General features: G+C 40.9%; 1 protein-coding gene across 1 annotated transcript; it reads right to left on the reverse strand.

Moving 5' to 3' along the window:
• Positions 1-357: 357 nt before the first annotated feature.
• ptp4a2b (protein tyrosine phosphatase 4A2b) lies at positions 358-21,992 on the reverse strand. The gene is made up of 7 exons (XM_061059011.1): positions 21,836-21,992; positions 5,708-6,005; positions 5,264-5,372; positions 5,086-5,178; positions 4,865-4,995; positions 2,286-2,360; positions 358-1,660 (listed from the first exon to the last, which is right to left on the reverse strand). The coding sequence occupies exons 2-7, from the start codon at positions 5,710-5,712 to the stop codon at positions 1,549-1,551; spliced, it is 525 nt and encodes a 174-aa protein (XP_060914994.1). The 5' UTR covers positions 5,713-6,005; positions 21,836-21,992; the 3' UTR covers positions 358-1,548.
• Between the last annotated feature and the right edge of the window lie 521 nt (positions 21,993-22,513).

The following is a 22,513-nucleotide window of genomic DNA, read 5'->3' on the forward strand; positions in this document are numbered from 1 at the left end:
ACGTGGTGCTGAGTCACCCGCCGCCACTGAGGACAGGACATGTAGGACACACTTCGACTGACAGATCCTAATGAGCACACTCAGTCTGGGGAAACACCGAGTGTGTTTATCAGCTGAGTGCAAGGTGTCAGCATTGTCACTGCGTTTCAAAACAGGATCAAAATGAACAGGGACAACAAACTCCATGACTTATCTTTCACTTTCATACTTCCGTGTACACCATTGGTTTATGGTATGAGTAGGGAAAAGAGCAGCTGGTGGCTCAGATTTTCCCCAATCATATATAAAGCAACATTTAACAGTGATGTTAAACTCACAGCACAACTGCCAGTGGAGGCAGAAAAAAAGACACATGAATGCTTTTTATTTCAATTTATTTATCTTTAAAGAACCGATACGAATTGGGGATGTTTTTTCAAAATGGGTACAATGATAAAAAACTGACCCTTTCCATTCTTCTCAACGTTGTCTTTCAGGTTGGATCTTAGGCTCTCTGTGTGTGTGTGTGTGGCGTTAACTATGCATATTTCTGGATGTCCTATTGTAGCCCGTTTTATGAATGCAAGCAGGAGAAGTACCTGTTTGTAGGAGCTGATACATTGTTTCCTGTTTTTCTTACTGAATGAGTGACATGTGAGTGTTTGCATTATGTGTAGAAAATGCTCAGCAGGGTCTGGTGGGCGTCTGAGGTGGACTGATTATTGCACTCCAACAAGGTAAAAAAAAAAAAAAAAAGAAAAAGAAAAGACATGGCTCTCGAAGGATAAAAATAAAACAACAAAAACTATTGGATAACAAAGTGTCCTTGCCCCCTGCCAAACTCATCACTGCCACACATATATCTTGTGAATAAATATCTCAGACATATTCAAACTCAGTGAACTTCTAAACTGAAAGTGACTTTATGTTCAGTGAAGGGTAAGAGGAAGAAGAAACGTTACTGCATTTTCAGGTGAACTTTTTGAGTTTTGTGCAAAAAAAATAATAACACCCCAATACCAAAACGGACAGTCGTAATGTGTTCAAAGTTTAAAAAGTTGTTTCTGTTTTTTTTTTTTAAAAAGGTACATTATTCTGGCCTAATCATAATATCAATAATTAGTGGAAGTAAAAATCAGAGTATCATTTGACATTACATCTTCCCATCACCATTGCGCTTGTAAAAATAAAAATTCACGAAGTGGAATATTGTTATCCCATGATTACAACTGAAATAAAAAAAAAAAAAGGAAAAATAATAAAATAAAGTTAACAGGATGGACTCGAGTTGACAAAATTGGCCCGTGGTTGAACAGTGTAACCGGGAGGCGGGCCTATCTGTGTGCTTTGACCTTCCATTCATTGGTTCGGCTGGTGGATCCCCAGATCTGGATTCATTCATTCGATCACTGGCTTGCTCTCTGATCAAAAAACCATGACTCAGTGTTTACAAATCATCACAATAATTACTGATAGCACTCTTCATATTTTTTTTTTCTTTTTTAAATCTCCCCTTGATGGAAGATTACCCCACTAGATGCGCATAAGAAAGATGCACTGACAGGCAGCCTACTGCACACAGCAGTTGTGGCCGTTGGTATCCTTGAACCGCAGACGCATTTTGGGTCTGTATTTCTCGAGGTAAAGAAGCTGTTTGGAGTTGAAGGCTCCACGTCTCTTCCTGTAAGGAAACAAAAGAAGGGCAGACGATTTAAACACTAATTTCTTTCTATAATAAAGAGAAGCTTTTGCTGCAGTAATCAAACAAGTCATTCAAAGTTAGAGGAGACAGCTGATACAAAACGGTTATATCCGTCTTTTAAATATAAGGCTATGGCCAAGAGCAGCTGAGCTTAAAACAAAGAGTTACTGAAATGGTTAGCCTGGCACTGTTTAAGAGCAACAGCAAAAACCTGCCAGAACCTCTAAAACACAGTAATCCACACAGTAAACAAAAAAAAACAGAGTGTGGATGACAATTGGTCATTTATTTGGGTTTATGTGGAGGACTATTTCTTGGCTGCATGAAGCACCTCACTGTATTTTCAGACAGCCAGGAGGCAAAATAAAAGTATTTCACAAAATGTATAACTACTCCTATAAAAGCAGACATTGTTCAGGGCATAACTTTGTTTCTATTGGTGGTACTGTACTGGCTTGCATGTTCAGAAATTGTCCAAAAAACACAGACACACCCTAAAGACTATTCCTTTTCACATGCACTCTGTTAATAAATAATGTAAATAATAATAAATCCCTGGAATCTCCATTAAAACATGCAAGTGCAGAGGGAGGGGGGTACTTACTGCCTTATGAACTGCACAGCATCCTCGTACTTCACTCCACTCTCAATGAGGGCTAAGGCCACCAGGACTGGAGCTCTGAGGGGTAAATAAATGCAGAGGAGACGTTAGAGGAGAGAAGGAGAACAGGAGATCTAAAGGCCTGGTTCACATGCTTCCATAGTAATATTCTGAAGGCAGAGGGAGTGTTAAACCTGGGAAAGGGGCCTGGGAAATCAACAGGGGGTGCACATGTTCACTGTTTCCCTGCTGGGGCACTTTGTGTATGTGTGTGTTAGCAGGCACCCACATACACACACACTTAACTGAGATAAGTTACAGTAAGAAAAGCATCTCCGTTCTCGCAGGATGAGAGAAAAATAAATAACCTACTAGACCACTCTGCGGGTCAAATCTCCGTGCTGACAGAGCATTTCCTCAAGCGGCTTTTCTCTCACACAAAAATTTACAAGGGATAAAAAAAAAAAAAAGAAATGTGAGAACGCAGGGATTCAAAGAAAGTCAGAAGAAGAAAGAAACTGTGATACAGTGGACGGCGGGGTGAGAAAATGGTTTAAGAAAGGACAAACAACAACAAGGCACATAGCTGCAGCCTCCCACACAGGCCTGTAAAAGTATGGAAAAACCAGCTGACTGTAGTAAACAGAAGAAGAAGAAGAAGAGGGTCTGAATTCAGAAAATGCCAATCCAACCAATACTGCTAATTATACAACCACTGGAATGCCCCAGAAATGCAGAGCGCTGAAGGCCATTGAGGAATTGTGCCTTTGTGGTTGAGAAAGACGTTTTCACACTAGCCTGCCGACGTCATACGTGCTTCTGCCTCGGTCTGTGAATATGACTGTGCGGATCTGCGCATCGCCTGTGCAAACTCATGACCAACAGACGGATCACATGCAAGTGTAATTGCCCCAGCTTTTCCAAGTCTGTCCAGGCAACAGCAACAGACTGTTGTGTCACTGATGTCAGATAAGCAGCTGATTGTCTATTTATAGAGCACATGCAGGAGCTCGAAGAGAGGGAGACATTTAGAAGATACTGGATCAATGGTTGGGTTTTTTTTGTTTTTTTTTAGATGACACAACAGAACACCATGTAGTTCAGCACATTCAGTTTTCACACCAAGTGTTAGAGGCAAGAGAGGAGGGGGTGAGAGAAAAGCTACAGGCAGTAAGAATGTGAGAAAAACATTCAGAGTCGACCGATTCTGAATTCTATGTTCCAAAATCAATGAATTCAGAGATACTAAGTAACCAACAATGGGGTTTGTGTTATCATGATTTGTATCAAGGCAGGTTGTCAGATATGTAGTAGAGGGTTTTAGGCTCGTGTCCATTTAAAAGTTGTCCATAAAATACCTTTGTGACAGTGCAGCCTTTTGTCCCTAAATGTCAAGTCTCTCTCTCTGCACTTTCAGACTCTGCTTAAGTAACAACTAATGCTACTGAATATGCAACAATACTCTGAAGTAGAGAACACAGTGTTTAAGTGCACAATGCTCTAGCCTGCATGTGTTCATGTCAGTGTGCTGCGTCTGCCCTGTAGTGGCACGTGAAGTTTAGGATTGAGGATTACATGATTATTTGTTATTCACGTAACTGATTTCCTCATTGAGACAATGCCTGTTCATGTGCATTAACTCTTACATTATTTACTTACATAGTATCAAAAACTTTAGTGGTTTACATATTTGAATTAAGGATGAAACCTACTGTAAAATCTGGAATATAAATCGCACCGATACCGACGCATTCGGTTTTTGAAGGTCTCTCAGAGAGAAAAAAAAAAGTTTAAACTGTCTTCAAGCGTGACGATTTCTTTTGTGATCAGCAAAGTCCACAACATGCAGTTTCTGTGCTGCCGTGTTGCTCTTTTAGTTCCATTAGTTTTTTTCCACTTTGTGGAGTTTGCACTCCTACTAGCTACAGTACGGTAGTTGAGCTCTAAGTCTGCAGCGAAAGTTGTGGCGCAGACTCCCTCTAGCTTGCGAGGACGCCGCTGGTCACTCTTTAACTTTAATATAGGACTCTTTCAAGCAAAAGAGCACTATGCAAGGTTTATTTACAGGACAATATACCACTGTTTTCTGTAAATGCATCATTATGACCTCGTGAGTAAATAAATGTGAAAAAGTCGCGCAGCCAGCCTGGTCTGTGTCGCTATCTTCCCCAGCACAGCGTGCGATTAGCTATCAATACACAATGAATGGGGATGAATTTACAATCGCGTCAGGTCGGGTGCAGTGTGTGATGACGCCGCTTGTGACAGCATTTTATACAGGTATATTGGTCGCACCGGTGTATAACACGCAGCCAACTTTTAACATGAAAAAAAAAGGTATTAAAAGTGCGTACACCGGCTGTTACTGTATTTAATTTAAAACATTTCTGTTTCTCTATTATAACAAAAACAGATATATACTGGCACATGATTTTTTGTGTGACGCACATGGAATTGCCTTGTGGGTGAAATTTGCTATGTTAATAAATTGATCTTGCCTTCTATAAAACAATCTTTGCGATCAGTGCTGCATTTTGAGTCAATGTCAAATCTCCAGAAAAACAACGACTCTCGTCACTAACCTTCCAAGCCCTGCAACGCAGTGCACGGCAATGCAGCAGCCGGGTTCATCTCGAAACTTGGTGTTAAGCAGCTTGAGCCAGTCATCCACGATCTGGGTGGGAGGAGGGGCGCCATCGTCAAAAGGCCAGTCCTTATGGAGACAGAGGGGACACGATCGCATGTGTAACGTGGACATAAACAGAAATAGACAAGGCTTACACAAATGTGTTTCTAATCTTACCACAACTTGTATCCCCTCCTTCTCCACGGGAGCCTTATCATAGGTGGCATCACAAACTCTCACCAGTGTGTTCACATGAAAGTTCTTTAGCTCCTGAAGATCAAGAAGAGAGGGGGTTTTAGATGCGGGACATGCAAAAAGTATCCTCACAGATCAAAGCATTGAAATGCAGGCGTACCTCAGTGAACTTGTTGAGCGTGGCATTGGTGGGGTTGTGGGTGATGAGGAACCTCATGCACTCGTGGACAATCTCGACTGCAGCGGGGCGGTTCATGTTGGCGAGACGGCTTAAAAAACAATTACAATACAATACTCTTACAAAAACGAAAGCGACTTTTTGGCTCAGAAGTCAGCAAAGAATGCTAGGATATATATATATATATATGTGTATGTTCAAGGAAGGGTTGAATAAATAAAAATGACAACACGTTGAGGAGGATGGGTCAAGAGGACAACAGGTGTTCAAATATGGGATGATGTACACAGAGAAATGTTACAAAAAGGGTTCACTAGTCCACAGTACTCCAAGATGTAAAAAAAATGAATTGAAATGAAAAAAAAAAAGAATAAAAAAAGAAAAAAAAGATGGAGAGACTATCCAGGAGTCATCCAATCAGTTTACCCCATTCAGGAGAGCTGTTTGTGATTGGCTGTTCGAGGAGAAAGCGGAAAGCAAAGGTCTTTTCGTATTGGTCAGGACACGCAGGGCGGTCGGGCCAAGGACTACGCAATATCCCAGGGTGGGGGGCCTTTGGAGGAGTCAGCAGTTCCTAGCGAGCTGGCAGTCAGGGGGGTTTCTGGGTAGCGTAGTCCCTTGGGGGGCGGCCGATTCACTTCTCCGCGCAGGTGAGGTGCTGTGCCTGGCAAAATTCTCCGCTCACACACGCCATATAGGTGCAGCTCAAGTCAACACAGAAACCCTGCCAAGAGAGAGAGGAGAGAGAGAGTGAGGTTGTATAATAATAATTTAAATGACATCACACACACGGCTTTTGTGTCTTTATGTTGAACTGGCAATTTGAATAAGTGTTACTTCGAAGAGCCATTATTTTAAATGACATAATAAGCAGCTTCTTAAAACGTGTTAGCAGGCTGGTCTAAGCCAATCATTTCACTATAATCACAACTGCTGCTGGTCTGTTCACAAAGTAGTCATTTATAAACATTAATTCTACGAGTTAGTGAGTGACTAGTCTTTACACTGAATGCAAGTGTCCATACATGTTTCATAAAATAGATCAAGTTGTTAAATATTTATCTGTTGACTGTGTCATGTCAACAATATAAAATGGGAAACTGAATTACATAGTAGCTTTTAATACAAACTCATAGTATATGGAAAAGATGTAACCCTAACCTGGGATTTAATGTAGATTTTTGAAAAAAGACTAGTACACAACAGGATAGCAAAGCAGCCCACCTCAGAGCAGCCACTGAGAAGAACTTGTGTCCATGACAACTCAAGTACCCTGGCAAACCAGTGCACCATAACAAAGCTATAACGAAGCCATCATTCAATCTTTGTACATTTGTATTGATTCTGCTTATCACAGCTTAATGTGTGTGTCTCAGTATCTCGATTCACATTGCGTTATGGCATTGCAGAAACACGACGAGTTAAGTCACAGCAAAGGCAAAAGGTGACAGGGCTTATGTTGGCAGCACACTGCAACTTGCTGTACAGAATACTGTTTGAGAGGTCAAGAAGAGTTGATATCTGGTAGGGTGTGCATTGTTTTCATGATTCCCCCCCCCCCCCAACAAAAAAAAAATCAAGACTTGTGTACTCTCTTGTTCCTTATCTTGCATTTTAGATTGAATTGAGATATTTCCAATACCAGTACTGCTATTTGAACAGCATTCACAACGAGAGAAGGCAGTTGTCTTTTGAAACTAAAAATTTTCATCAGACCTCTCTGCTATTGAAATACCAGCTTTCAGCATTTAAGCTAATTTAAGTCCAGTCTCCAGAGAAAGATACAATCATGACTGCAGCTACTTTCCAGACTGTGGACTGACTATACCTTTTGATTACAGCACTTGTTTAATTCACTACCTGTCACCAAAATGGAAACTAATAACATGCACAGTACAGAGCACACATGCTTCACAGGGGTCTCAGAGAACAGGTAATGTCTGGTTGGTAACCAGCCAAGGAGCAGTCCCTCAAACTGTGCCAAGTCCTTGACAGTCTAAACCCAGCCGCCACAAACTGGCTAGAACCATCCCAGAGCAACACAGGGGATAGGGAGAAGGAAAGGAAGGGGAGGGAGCAGAGAGAGGAGGGAAAGTCTATGACGAAGGCCAATTATTGCTACACCCACTACGTACACAACGTAGTGGGAGGGTAACGGAGGGAAACAGCTTGGACTTCAGCACCGTGTCACAGGCAGTAGTCACAAGGTGAGGATTGTGGTGTGGGCAAAGCTTCAAACAGCCTCAGACATTTCAGTCCCACGCTCCCTCTTTTCACCTCCTCGAGATTGACACAAGACTCTCTGTAGTCTGTTTCTCTTTCGATTCCTATTTCATTCAGGCAATTTAACATTACTGCAAGATGGTACAAACATTTTAAATGTGTCTCTCAACTGCCAACCTGTTTGACTACTATTGCAGTTTGACTACTACTTCTTTTTAGAGGGCCACTCCTCAACAACACCAACTTTCTTCTCTATTCTTTTTTCCCACCCACTACCCACTGTCACAGGGCACTATGACTTCCGTCCCTCCCCTTCATTTTTTTGTATGTATTGGCACTCAAACCTAGCCTTGCTTTTTTGTTTTTAGTGACAGCCTATTCTGTGTGACGCCTTTAATTACCACCTCTAAGCAGTACTGAAAACAATGCGTCACTGCTGCAGGCATACGACTGAAGTTTGGAAAAAGAGGAACCAGATTTGAAACCCTTTTCACTTCTGAACTTCAAGAGATTGAGGGGTAAAAGTTAGATAAGGGGCGACAGGGGGCAGGTTACCTGCTTTTTTCCTATGAAATGTGAAAATCAAAAAGCATGGCAGAAAGTCAAAAAGAGGCTGAAACATTGAGGAAACACTGAAGAACAAAAGGAGTTAATGGAAGAACAAAGGGCACCACAATGACAGCTTTTGCTTAAATAATGAAAAGCACTCAGATTGTGGGTGGTTGCCAGAGTGTCTTCATACATTCTGCTTTTTAAATGTAGGGTAGTAGCTGGCACAAAGGCAGACATCTGGGCAAAGGGACAGCACGAGAAGTTGTTTGCTGACATCATCAATATTACACTTTGCATGGGAGTCACAAAGACATTATCTGAATTGGTTGCCATTCTCTCATGATTAACTGTTCAAGTCCACAAAACTCTCTTTGCACTGATTTGATGGGGACAATGTAAACAATGCATTGTGTGTACTTCATGACAAGTGAGCTTGACAAAAATATTTGCCAAAGACAGATAGATTAAGGTTATGGAATTCCAAAAAAATGTAGTGTTTGAAGAGCAGTTAAACTTTGGGCCTCAGTCTTCAGCTTGTCAAAAGAGAAGTGAGTTTTGGTTGTGACATTAGCCCTGCCCAGCTGTATGCCAGCCTGTTTCAGGGAACACATGCAAATCACTCTGAAATATGCAAACTGGTTCCGCAGTGACACTCTGCACAGATGCAGAAGGAACAAAACAAACACACATACGCACACACCAAATGTGTTTGTAAAAGCAAAAGAGTGTTAAACCACACAGGAAACAAGAGTCGGTGTATACTAAAGCTTTGAATACTGACAGAGCATGTCAGCAACCTTGAGCTTGAATGTGAAATACAACATTCATTGTCACACACTGTAAAATACAGCTGCTATGATTATCCCAGCTGTACAGTCCTCAAATTCATTATCTTGGCACAGCTGAGCTTAACGGAATATGCAAACAGCTAAAGATAATATGAACAATTATATCTCAAATGACCAAGTGTAAACATTGTATAAAGAAAAAAGCTCATGGAGGAATCAATTTTAAATTCTAAAATCTATGTGTTGCAGTCTATCACAGAAGGATCAGAGTTTCTGTGGCTGGTACTATTAATGCAGTATTGATAATGGATTAATACCAAGCTGTGGATCTTTACTTTACTCAATCACTAAATGAGGACACATGCAGACAGCCATAAAGACAGTAACCATTCAAACGCTTTTTATATCCATCACCGACAGTCCTGAGGATAGCTTTGCATCAGGAGAAAAAAAGTGTTTAGATAAATATCAATTGAAGGACTTTTTGAATTAAAACACTGTAATTAGAGGTGCTGGGTATACGCCTCATTTACAGAGGCTGCATGTTGTCTCAGTTCTCTTTCCTTTTTTCTCTTGTACGTCTTTCGACTGTGGTATCCAAAAAGAGGAAAATATTACAGAAATCTTGTCTCTGTAAAATGTGTTGTTTTTTTCTTTCTCACTGAATAGTTGAAATCTTGATCATCCACCACAGGGGAATACACACCCTGAGTTATAAAATGCTCTAAATATGAATCAGTTCAGAGAAAAATAATAATGATGGAAAAGGGGAGATTTAGGTAAAACAATGAAACAGAATTAGACAATTGTTGCATGGTTTTAAATGGCCTTAAAAGATGAACTTCTATCAAGTATATTTGTGTTACATCCGGCCATTTGCGCATGTTTGTCTTTGTACAAGTATATATACTAAACTGGGAGAAAGGTCACTGAGTAAAGGCCGAGGCCCACGCAGCCGCCCAGAGAAAACCCCCTTGGTGCCCTGCTCTTCATCACGTGTTCTACTGCTGGAGTAGCACTGCAAGAAAAAAAAAGGGAGAGTCATGGAGAGACTGGAGAGCGATAGGGGCAACTTCCCAAATCAGCTGGCCTCTCACAGAAATCTCGTACAGTGACACGGGAGAAAGAACAGAGAGGAGAGAGAAGCAGATGGGAAGTGTGGGAGAGCAGGGAGTAGCGGGTAAGGGCTGATAAGGACCATGGTATCTCAGAACAGAAAGGGACACGTAAACCTAAACAGGTGATTAAGCTGCAGAAGAATGGGAATCAGGGCATGGGTAGCTTGCAAACCGTTTCAGGCTGAGTCATCAGTTTTGACAGGCGTTCGCCAAGCCATCCAGGTTTTTAGAGCAAATTGAATGAAGAACATTCAACATGAGGAAGCTCAACTTTACAGCGTTGTTATTTATCAATGAAAACAAAACTATCTATGCAACAAGTTGGAGAAGTGATAGCTGGAAAGATAGCATGAAAACAAAGGAAAATGCAGCAGTGGGAGGGCTAACTGTGAAGTGTTTCACTGTAATTAGGATTATCCAACCACAGGTCTTAAATTCTAGAGCTAGTGCAGAGTAGTGCTTCAATATTGTACTGGCTTTTCATTTTCACTAGATTGATCACATTTAGAAAATCTTATTGTGCTTGATGCGGTTGTTCATTAATAACAAAACAGTTAAGATGTTATGAAGGAAAAGTTTTTTTGATTTCCGATTTTACAACTTGCGGCTGGGAAAAACTGCTAAAATGCACAAATTTCCCCCACGGGGGATCAATAAAGTTTATCTTTATCTTTAAAAGAGGGAGACTTGAAAAACTTGTTCTGAACTCTATTAGATGTTTTTGGAACATTTAAGTTCACATTAATGTTACCTCTAATTGAAACATGGTCAATGTTAGCAAGTTTTTCAATAAATGTTTGAGCAGAATCCGAGTAAAACCAAGATTTTTTACCCCGTCCGTTAGTGAGTGTGACACCACTATGAGCCTATTCATGTGTTCAGTCCTATTGATTGTGACAAAAAAAAAAAATTGTCCGGCCCCCGATGAGGTCTCTTTTGACAAATCCGGCCCACTACCATATGTGAGTTTTGACACCCCTGATGTAGACAGTCAGAAGCTGGGTTTGGCAATGCATTTGCCAAAAGGGCAAGTGGGGTGTTCTAAAATTAGACAAAAAAAACACACTCAAGCTTTAAGTAAGCTGCACGTGTCTAGACATAGAAAACACAACCTGGAAAGACATGGAGGCAAATATCAGATGTAGAAAAACAAAAATTGAAACGTCTGAGTCTATCTCCTTCCCGCTTTGCGAAAGATGTTGGTATTACATGCAGCCCTGTCTAGTGGTCTGAGGTTGTGCTTGAGCCTCGCTGATGTTTTGTCTGAAGCCAGACTGGGCATGACCAGACTGTACTGCCTCAAAGCAGCTGTAGGGTTGCACAGCTGAGTGAGAGCCAAGTCACAGAGAAGGGTAAGCGCCTGTCATCCATGGCAAGGCAGACAGGGAGGGGAGAAGGGAGGAAGCCCTGAACGCCTCTGAGTTAGAGCAGTGTGGAGAGAGATAACACTCAAACACTCCTGCTGCACCTGTTAGATACACCCAAAGCACACCTTTCTCATTTCACTGTCTTGCTCACAATTTACTCAGCCTGCATGCTTTTATAAAAACAAAAGCAATGCATGTATGAATACAAGTGAAGCCAAGTATTGCCTCTTCCTTTCAAATGCATGGACATGAAAACTGCAGAAGCCTTATTAAGATGAAACAATTGACAGTTGCAATCAAACAGCTGGAATAGAAATGGGGCCAAGTGTCACAGAGCTATGTCTTTGTTCTCAGTGAATGACAAAAACGAGATAACATGTTTGAAAATGTCAAAGAGAGCATGGACCAGGGAGTACGTTACAAGAAGAAATTGGAGTGATGTGGAGAGAAAAAAGCTCCAAGAGACATAACAATGGATAAGAAAATTAAACAAGTGAAAAAGCAGTAATGAAAGACCGGAGTAAAGAGTGAAAAAAAGTGAAGCTAAGGACGCACTCAAACTAGGCCCAGTTGTCCTGTGCCGTACTGCAGCATGATCGCCCCCTACGTCCCCTCTACCCCCGCTGGCCTGCTCTCATATTGCTCCAGCCCAAACCGGGACTGGACAATGGTTACCTCTTGCACAAACATCATCATACGTGTAGTGCTGCCAGAGCGCTCCGGAACAAGGTCACGTTCCAAGTGAGGAAATAAAATACTTGCAGTTTGCATAATCCAGTTGAAATTCATTAACTTGCTTTACCGCTTCAAGAACTGATTGTCACTGAATTGTAGGTCATATAAGACAATAAAAACTAATACAATGGTCCGTTATTGTTTCGACATTTAAGGTGGCTTGATTGAATCACAACTTCATCTAATGACAGTAAGATGAAAGAAAACACTCCACCTTAAAATTACTGGTAGTTGTGAAATAGCGGCCATACACTGAATGATAGTGGCTGTGCAGCGTGCTGATTTTTCTCTGGTCTAACAACCGAGGATAACACAGAAACATGACTGCAACTTTACTGACTTATTCTGTCTTATGTTGAATCCTTTTTTGACAGAGAAATCCCTTCGCGTTTCCATGCTTGTGCTTGTACATGAGCAACTGCACACTAGTCCTATCTAGACTTTGGGGGTCTATCGTGCTTGTGTGGGTGCTCCTAAGAGTTTGCAGTTACTGGGGCTGAGCTATAACAGAGGACCACACTTGCCGATGGTCCAGCTGGTTCCCTGCAGTGACGTCAATGCTGTTGATAGGCCCGTAGGGTGGATCCACCTCCACCCCCCCTCCCCCTGCATTGGAGCTTTCCTCAACTTATCTGTGTGCTCTAATAAACCACTCCAACAAGAAATTAAGAAATCTCTCCATTCATTTGAAACTAAAGAAGGGACAGAAAGAGGAAAAGCATAAGCTGGTCAGGATCTTGGTTACTTGTTGAAAGGGAAAAGTTAAGCATAGGCCAACTTTATAATACCAGCAGCCCTGCTGAGAGACACATACGACTACTTTAGATGTTTTTTTTTTTTTTTGTACTTGCGCCAACTTTCTTCTTGCCTGAAGGAATTTACAGGGAACTTGGTACATTTGGTTGAGAGTGACAGTTGGTGTTAAACTTGGGTGTTGGCTAGACCAGCAGTTTTGGAGTTTTGTTCACCTAAAAAGTTTGGTCACCCCCCCAGCAAGCTCCACTGGTGCATCAAACTATTAATTCTACAGTCTGCTGCTATGCCTTGTTGTTGTTGTTTAAAAAAGAGAAATAGTTGCAGCTTCATTACACGGGCAGGCTACATCTCTTTATACATGATAACAGGACAGAAGTATCAAGTGAAAATTAAGAAGTAACTTGAGATTTTAATGTGTTGCATTGTTGGCATACTTTCACATGAATGCCTGTTGAACAATCAATCACCAGGTTAGGACTTTTTTTTTTTTTTTTTTTTTTTTTTAAAGCACACCTCCAGTTTAATTTCTTTCATGCTTAAAATGCTTTGGATGCACTGTCCAAAAGCATTTGGCATTTCATTTTATCATTATTTACAAAGACCCAACATTAATCCGCCACGAGAACAGCACCAAGCAACATTTAGCAAAGTTACAGGCAAGGGAAATTTGCTTTTAAATAAAGACAAAAGCAGGCTGTGAATTTTTTGGACACAGTCCCAGACTGCAGGGGCCTTTGAGTGGGGGGTATAGTAACAGGTCAACATGCCCTCCAGTAAACACAACACACATTAAGGAAGTAGTGTGCACAACTCTTAATATCAGTCATGCTTGAAAAGGGGGACAGTCAAACGCATAGGCAAGCCTGAAAGAACACACGTATAACTACAATGAGCAACGATAGTTAAGCTTCTAATCCCTTTTCTTTTTAGCTTCACCAGTTTATCTGGTGTAATTAGCAAACAGTGAAATCCCACAACATGTCGAGACATGCAAGAAGATACAGAAGCATGTATGCAAAACCGGAATCCACCAAAAATCCTAAACTGCTACAGCGTCCCACATGAGGTGTGCACAACCGGGGGTGTACAAACAGGAGTTTCAGCCTAAAAGTGATACTTCAAGTCAGTGGATTCTATGTGGCCTCATGCTTTGTTGACTGAATTCTGATAACGTGCCACCCTGTAGTTTTCCCAGAATGGTGTCATGGATGGGGGAAAACAGGTACATGTACACTCAAAACTTCTGCTGAGAATAGCACCTTAACTTCACTTGTCATGAGGGTTGGCTTAGCTTAATTATAGCTCTGTGAGAAGCATGTCTAGCCCTACCAGCACCATAACCAAACCTCAGACTCTGTATTTTGAGACATAGTACTTCTTTTGCCACTTTTTAAAGCATGAAAAAAAATGATGAAACTGCAATGCTGTTGCTGTTGTTAAGTAAAACATCGACACAGTACTGTGTCGATGTTTTACTTACGCAATGTTTTTTTTGTCAAAGCTTAACCATAAATCCTCCTGATTTACTGTGAAGATAATGTCACATTCTAAGTCAAATATTCACTAGAAATGTGCTGTAGAGAAGTGGTATAATAGAACACTGCATCAATAATTACTCATTTACTGTCAAAAATGAGGGACACAGAAACGGAATCTCAATTCTGATTCCATTTCCCTCCCTCACCGACCAATCAAAATCACGAAGGGACGGGACCTCTGATTTCAGCTTTGTCAACAACAATGGCGGGCAAGGTACTAGTAAGTCTGACTCGTCTTTTCGAGGGAACAATGTCCAGGTCTAGAGCTGCAGCCAATGCCAGGACACAAATCATGTCAAGTTTTCTTGTTATTTCTTTGAATTATAATAGAACTATCTTAAACACACCTAACAGACATTACCCAAGAAAGTTTACTTTCGTAATCTAGCAACAATGAGCGCTGGTGAGAAGCGCTCTGAAACGGATGTTGTGTGTTAGCACAAAAAGCGACGTCTGTGGCAAAAAGGTTGCGCTGTTCGTCTATGCAGAACTCCTGCTGTGCCGTGCTTCTGCAACGCCCAAACACTGGATTCACAGATGGAAACAGCCCTCTTTCCTCCTGCTTCTGGCCAAACATTTCAAGTTTATAAGGATGTTGGTTCAACATGCAGGGCCGAATCCAGACTTGTTTGACTGGGGTGGTCAAGCACGGGCCCTGACTTATGCAGGGGTGTCATGAGGACTTTGTGTGAACGAAAAAAGACCCATCAGTTATTTACCCATTTTAACAAATGTTAACAAAAATAACAATGAAAAATGTATTTCTTTTGGGCATCCTTTCAACACAGTAAATAATTTACATTACAGTGTTATTAACTTAAATGATGTTAATCCAGGACTATATGAACTTGAAGTATTTCCTGGGATCGATAATAGTGTGATCATTTAGAAAAACAGCCCACTTGAGCTGTGAGCAGCCCGAAGAGCAAAAAAGCAGACAAGACGTGCCTTGTTTTCTCAGAAGCCCAGATAACCTTCCCTGTTATTAATAAAGATATAACTTGTGTCACCCCCTATCAGTCTGACTGAACGGAATAATAAATGAAGAGAGATTTATTCATGAGGAAATGACCGATCGGTTGTTCCATCATATGTGGGTGTTCATAAAATCTGTCTCACTTCCATGAGCTAGCTAATTAGCTTACGAGCTGATGTAATGAACATGCAGGTTTTTTTTTTTAAGAGAAGACTTACAGCAACAATGACCATCCACAATGTAAAAGATTAATCCAGTTAACTGCAGGTATTTGTTTCAGGTAAGTTGCCTGTAGCAGACAGCTGGTGAGGTGAACATTGATTAATGTAAGATAATAATGATAGCTCAAACGCTACTTAACTCCATTTATCTTTTAACAGAGCTGTTCTAAATGAAGAGAGCAAAATAAGCAATGTTTGGGTACTTGCAAGGCAACGGCTGCACACAGTGTCTTTTTTCAGGGTTCACAGTGTTTGTTTAGTGTTTATTCAGCCGCCCTAGGTGATACTCCTGAAACATCTTGGCCTGTACTAAGGGGTCCTTGTTTGCTCTGAAGTTGTCAAAATGACATAATTTGCACATAAGTAGAATCATGATAACACACACTTACTAGATCGTTTCTGGATAGTTTATACAAAGGTCTTTTGGTAAGAAGAATGTAGGGCTATTCCGTTGGGCTTTTAAAAGAAATGTTTACCTTAAACCAGAAACGGCACATTTATCTATAGTGCTTTCACACTGCATAAATACAACACACCATCCCTGCTGACACAAAAATCTTCAGTGCTGCCCACAGGTCAGATTGAAGCCAAGGCAGAAGCCTGGTGAAGCTATAAACCTTCTTCAGGGGTTATAGATTTACTACAATGGCTCACCTAGCTTAATCCCAATTTTAACTCAATTGAAAACAATTGTAACAATTGATAAAGTCTGCAGACAAGATATGCTGAGTCTAGACATGACAGAGGTCCTGAAACGCCTGTACCTAATTATATCCGCTTATCATTTACTGTTAACTCCTTCAACAGTAGCCAAGTATGTTATGGTGTTGTAAACTGATGTGTATACACTATATTTGCCCTTTTATTGGCTTTTAGCTAAGGATGCTGAGACAAGTTCAGTTACTGCTCATTACTAGACTATATATAGTTTGTGTGTTTTTTTTTTAAATTGAGAAAAAATGAATAATCATTTAAAAAATGCTGAAATTAAGGACAACTGATAAAGACAGTTGTATAGGCCATCCAAATGTTGTTGACTTTTAAGCAAACAGATATCCCCTATCTAACACAACAGGTTACCTCTCTCTGCTCCCAGAGGACAGGAGCTAATCTTCCCCCAGAGTACTTGTTGTTCTGGCTTCTTCTGTCCGTGTAATTTAGGCTGGAGACGGGAGGTGAGAGAATATGTAACCCCGCTATTTCCATGAACAGAAGAACACTCCACTACGCACGCATGCACTGGCACATGGCAAAGCCCACTTATCACACTGCTTTACAGCCTCTGAGTGAGCACCGATAAACAGTATGACGATCAAAGGCCTCTGATAGCGCTTAGGGGGAGGGGGAGGGCGAGGGGGACAAGGACTGATCGGCCTCTGGAAAGGACTGAAAGAGACCAGGGCTCAGTACCTTAGAAATGGGAATGAAAAGAGGAGAACGCAAACAAAGACCTGTCCTGTCCTCGCTGCAGCCTACTTGCACTTTTTAATTACACTTTACATTAAACAATAACATCTGAAAGAGGAACAAAGTCAGGCACAACATTTGCCTATGATTTGAATTTGGATTAAGAGGGGAAACACAAGAGGAAATTGATTCCCTGCTGACAAAAGAACCAGAGGAGGTAAGATGGGTTATCATCACAAACAAAAGTGTTCCTGCCAAAAAAACACGCTCCATGAAAGCCTGGACAAAATATTAAAAACTGTACTTCATGACCGATTGTTCTGTTTAGAATCACACAAAAAACAAGAGAGAAACTATCTCGTATTCTCTAATTGATTTATGGATATTCAACAGAACTCATGGGCTTGAGGAAAACTGGACCTGCTGCTTTAGCTTTTCCTCGCGATTAAAAGGAGCTAATCATTTCATGTTGCACTCAAGGGGTTTATCGAAGTTGAAAATATTTGTTTTAATTTTTGATGACATATCAACAAAATACCTTACTGGGACGTCACTAGTTATGAGCTTAAAGACCTGAAAGATTTGTTTGAGCCACAGCTGTTGAAACAGTTTCCCTAATGTTTCAGTGGATCACTGAATGATTGGTAAAACTCATCCATTCAGAACAACCATTAAGATATGATGTTGCAATCTAGTCACGGTTTAAGGTAGGGCATCAGACTGCAAAGACTCTGCGTGAAAAGTAGAACCGTCCATCAGCTGACAGTGTATAAAATGACCACCTGCACTTTAACCAACCTTTTTAAAAAGGGCCACTAACATAGCTATCTAGATTCATGTCAATAATGATGGGTGACTGATCTTATTTAGGGCAGAAAAGTAAGTTCTTCATATGAATCTATATCTGGAATATGTTTTTTTACAAATTATAATCTTGGATCTTAATCCACAAATTAACTGAAGAAATCTACAGGTGTAGAAGAACATGTGATACTAAGGAGTACGGCACAAGATATAAGCAGGCAGAGCAAAAATTTGCACAGCTCTAGTGCTGATGAGTCAGTAATAGGACAAGGTGTCACTACACAGACGTGCAGATCTAGTGTCAATCCAGGAATCATATGCTTTCACTGAAACCAACCTAGAGGAAAGTAAATGAATATTAACATGAAATTAAGAGGTCAACCCTCTGTAACAGAGATGGACCCAGACAGGAGAATGTCTGCTAACACTTCTTGCTGAGAGGTGCACAGTCCCGCTGTGCCATCAATTCTTCTGACATTTGGAAACTAACATGGCCTTCTTAGAGCAGCATGGGGTTGGGGAAGGGGGGGGGGGGGGGTGCGGCTGTTGCCATAACTACCATTATCTCAGCAGTAGCAACAAGTATCCCTGTAGGGAGTTTTGATGTCCCTCGCGAAGAGATCAGAGAAGAGCAACGGTGCTCATCTTTATACATTCATTGAGCAAAGCTTAAGAAGCCGAAAGAGCTTTGAAGAGGGTTGGGGTTCAGAATCTAGGAGTCTATCCTTTCACCTATGAAATCCATTACTCACCAGGGACAGAAGATGTACCTTGTGGTCTTCGATTACATTTTGGTACCAAAACAATCTTTTCAGATTGTGGCCTAAATTAACACATTAGATTGAGGCCAAGAGGTGGTCACACATTTCATGAGTTTAATAAGCTGCTTAATGAAATAAAGAAAAGCTGGGAAACAAAACAGCACCTCTGTAACAGGAAAAACAGTGAACTTGTTTACACGCAACAACCAAGCATTTTCTAGACTACAGTTGCTCCCAACTAAAACACTTTCTGGATCAGTAAAGGAGAGCAGCTACATATGCCTACAAACAACAGCTCTAATAACAATAACAACACCCTTCCCTTTAGCATGTTTAGGACAGTGTTTTTTTACCCAGCTAACTGAAGCTCTTCCAGCTGTAGTTAGACAAGGTAGCTATAAACACAAATATAAAAGGAAGACTATGTTCCTACCTGTTGCTATAGTTTCAGATGGCAGCAATGCAGCAGCATCTAGAAGAGGTGTCAATCTGTCAGGCACTGCCAGTGCTACAGAGACTGTGCCTTTGCTTTATCCCAGCGCTGTGGCAACAACAGTAAACGAACACTGTGCCGACCAGGGCATGATAGATTCATTAACTAACACGAAACACAAGGTGCCCATGGTTCCTAATACTGATCTTTCAAGGCTTTTTATTTAATGGCTTTAAACAAGGAAAAAGGTGTGGGCATTTCATCCTCCCTTTCCTCTTTGAGCTCATCACAACAAAACAACATAGCTGTAGAGAGGGGGATTTTAGCAGTCCAACACAACCGAACCATAGCTTGTGTTTCTTAGTTAACACAATCAGGCCCCTGGAGGCAAAACTAGATTTCAAGGAGGATAATTATGTAAATCTGGAAAGACTTTCAACCCAACTTTTCAACACTCAAGACACCCTGTAGTGAGATGGGCCCAATGCCAGCAGGCTACAACATAGGTCTCACTCTACCCCAGTAACCTTCCTTGTAATTTGGAGTCATGTTACTGTAAACTTGGGCTCACCTTTCACAGTTACGGTAACCAAGGCTGAGAACTTCCCTTCTTCTGAAATTGCCCTATTTCATGCTGTAGACAGAGGAACTACTTTTGTGTTAGTATTAAATGTCAATTAGGCTACAGCTCAACCTAAAACATACAAAAAGGTATGTAAGCAGTACAAAGCAATGGTAACGCATGCGGTAGAAGAGACCTTTATGAAGGGGGATGTACAGCTACATCCAAAAACCGGGAAAATAATGCCCAAAATAGCTATATTTGTGGGTCTTATCATTAAAAACAAAGTAATACCTAGATTTGAGAATAATTTGTATGTGTTTAACAGAGATGCAGCACAAATTAAATATAGGATAGTCTTACATTATATAGTTTAAAAACTATGTGCAAAAATAAGTACACAATGCTCCTAGAGACTAGAACCTAGGGTATATGGACTTTGGCTTGCAGTGTGGTATCTCATGAATGAGAGCATCCCACTGTACAGGTCTGTCTTTAGCTGGACTGAGAGGAGCCATACTATTTCTAGTTTGAACTGCATGTCAGCTATGGTCACAGGTGGAAGTGACCTACTTTCACAATAAACAGCAAATAAAGACTCAGTATTATTCTGTGATAGTTGTGAAACACTAGTCAAGCAAGTGCGTGTGTACACCATCGCTGCCTGCTAGCGCAACACAAAGTGATACACTTCTTTAATTTAGCTTGAAACATTATGATATATAACAATATGTTCTGTTCCATCAACTATCCATCCCCATGCCCTCAGTTTGTTGTGATAACTGGATACATGAATGCATCTTATCTCTTATATTCTCTGCCAGCAAATTAGGTCACCTTGCAGTGACTCACAGGAAGGAATGTATAATTAGCTTACCTGTTACACCAGTTACACATTGACTCACCCACCTAAGTTGTTAGGAGTGTACAAAGCTATTCATTTGTATTAGCTGCCCACTAGAATTTATTACCAGAGGGGAGACTGAAACCATTGGAAGGTCATAAATTGAAAACTGAGAGGCATGGGAATGTGCTGCGGCCTTTAGTGTCACAGCTGCTCTAGTCAACTTCCTCTCCAAGTGCATTTCCTCATTTCACTTCAACCAACATGGCTAAATGGTAGGGCGCTTTCTGTGTTAGGAAACCAGACATGTCTAAATCGAAGGCCCGCCTAACCCTGTTGTTAAATACAGTTCACTTGAACGGCTTACGAATGGACTTTGTCAAACCGGCTAGTTTAGTACCGTGACAGTAGTTTTACAATACAAACGCGTATCCAAAAGACGACAAAAGCCAGCACACCGGAAATATGAGGTTGTCACCCGCCTTTCTGTCGTTAATAACCCATTTGCTTCGCTCCAAATAAATGGGTCAACCACGCTCTGGGTCAAGATTTGTCACAAAGGGCGGAAGGCAGCTAGCTCAGTCGCTATCTACCTTTAGCGAACACTTACGCCGCTACCTACGTCCGTGGGTTCAGAATTAACTACAAATTAAAGTTAAAAACACATTAAATCACAACCTTGTTTCACAGTTTCAACATATTTGGTAAAGTGGGAGCCTCTGTGGCCAGCGGTTGCCAAGACAACTGTTAAAACTATAACCAGACCATCGTCCACGTTAAGCTAGCTTCCCGAGAGCAGACACACCAAATAGCTTATCGTATATCTCGGGATAACGCTAGCTCTTATTTTATGAAATTGGAGACGGCATTCCGTGCAGACATTTGTAAGATGTTGTACAAGACAAAAAAAATAGAATGTGTTGGGGAAAAATAAAAATAAAGCTAGTGGCCGCAAACTGCTTAGGTGGTCGTAAAGTTAACCATATATGTTGTCTTATTGTTCGAGGAAGAACCTCTGCTAATGTGGCTAAGTTAGCCAGCAAGCTAACTCGGCTCCCGTCACTTTGCTTTTCCCAGCAACGATTAGCAACCGGTCCAGAGAAAACATTAAGGCTGGCTTTGTGAGACTTCCCTGGATTCAGGGTGAGTTACACTGATTGGCAAAAAATAATCAGGCTGAAATTAAAAGACGTCGACACCATTTTCTTTTTTTTTTTTAACAGTATACGTAACGACAGCAAAAGGTTTTGATCATCCCAAGCTGTACTTACGTTAACGTGGCTACATACTGTTTCATTTACTCGGGTTAACTTAGCTCCCTTCTGTTGTGCTAATCATCCAACAACGTGTATCCCCAAGTTCTTAATAGGCTCTTGCGGATGTGTGATAGTGTAACCGGGCACGATCATATCACAGTCAAGTTTCAAACGATCTGGTTTTTTATTTTTATTAGGATATCGGTTACTTACAAATAGCAGGCTGAACATTGAAATCCCGTGACTACCCGGAGAAAGTGGAGGGAGTGTAATAACCGCTGCCAGGTCGCCTTTTTGTTCCTCTTCAATGTGGCAGCTTGTATTCTCGTCGGAGGTCGGGAACTGTTGTTGGGGAGGAGCCTCCTCGGTTTGTGGGGACGTTCATGGACTGTCGGATATACGGCATGCGAGGTAAAGCCTATAGTAAGTAAGAAGTTAACACAATGGAAAACAACGTGGACATCTGTCACTTTCCATAGAACGACCGAGTTTGTAAATATTGAAAACAAAAACACAGTGAGATGTAGACTTGAAAACAAAGCCGTTGTTTGTAAAATGAAGAATAATGCTGACAGTATAAACATTACTAGGCTACAACGTTTTCCTTTACTTGGCCTGTGACAGAGTTGTGTGTGACTTCAATTCAAACGTCTGAAGAAAAAACATTATTGTGTCGTGTATTTATTGTTTTTCTTTCTTTTTTCTTTCTTACATCAGATACATTGGTAGAAGCTTTATAAGTGAAATACTAAATAATAGGCAACATTTCATCATGTGTTACATCTGCGTTCCTTTTTTTTGTTTCTCCGCTGTAGCCAAATATGAACCATGTTAATTTAATAACAAACTATAGAATATATAATGTATGCTACTTTTACGGGGTTAATGTTA

This window comes from Labrus mixtus, chromosome 16 (genome assembly GCF_963584025.1).
Source record: "Labrus mixtus chromosome 16, fLabMix1.1, whole genome shotgun sequence".
Lineage (NCBI taxonomy): Eukaryota > Metazoa > Chordata > Actinopteri > Labriformes > Labridae > Labrus > Labrus mixtus.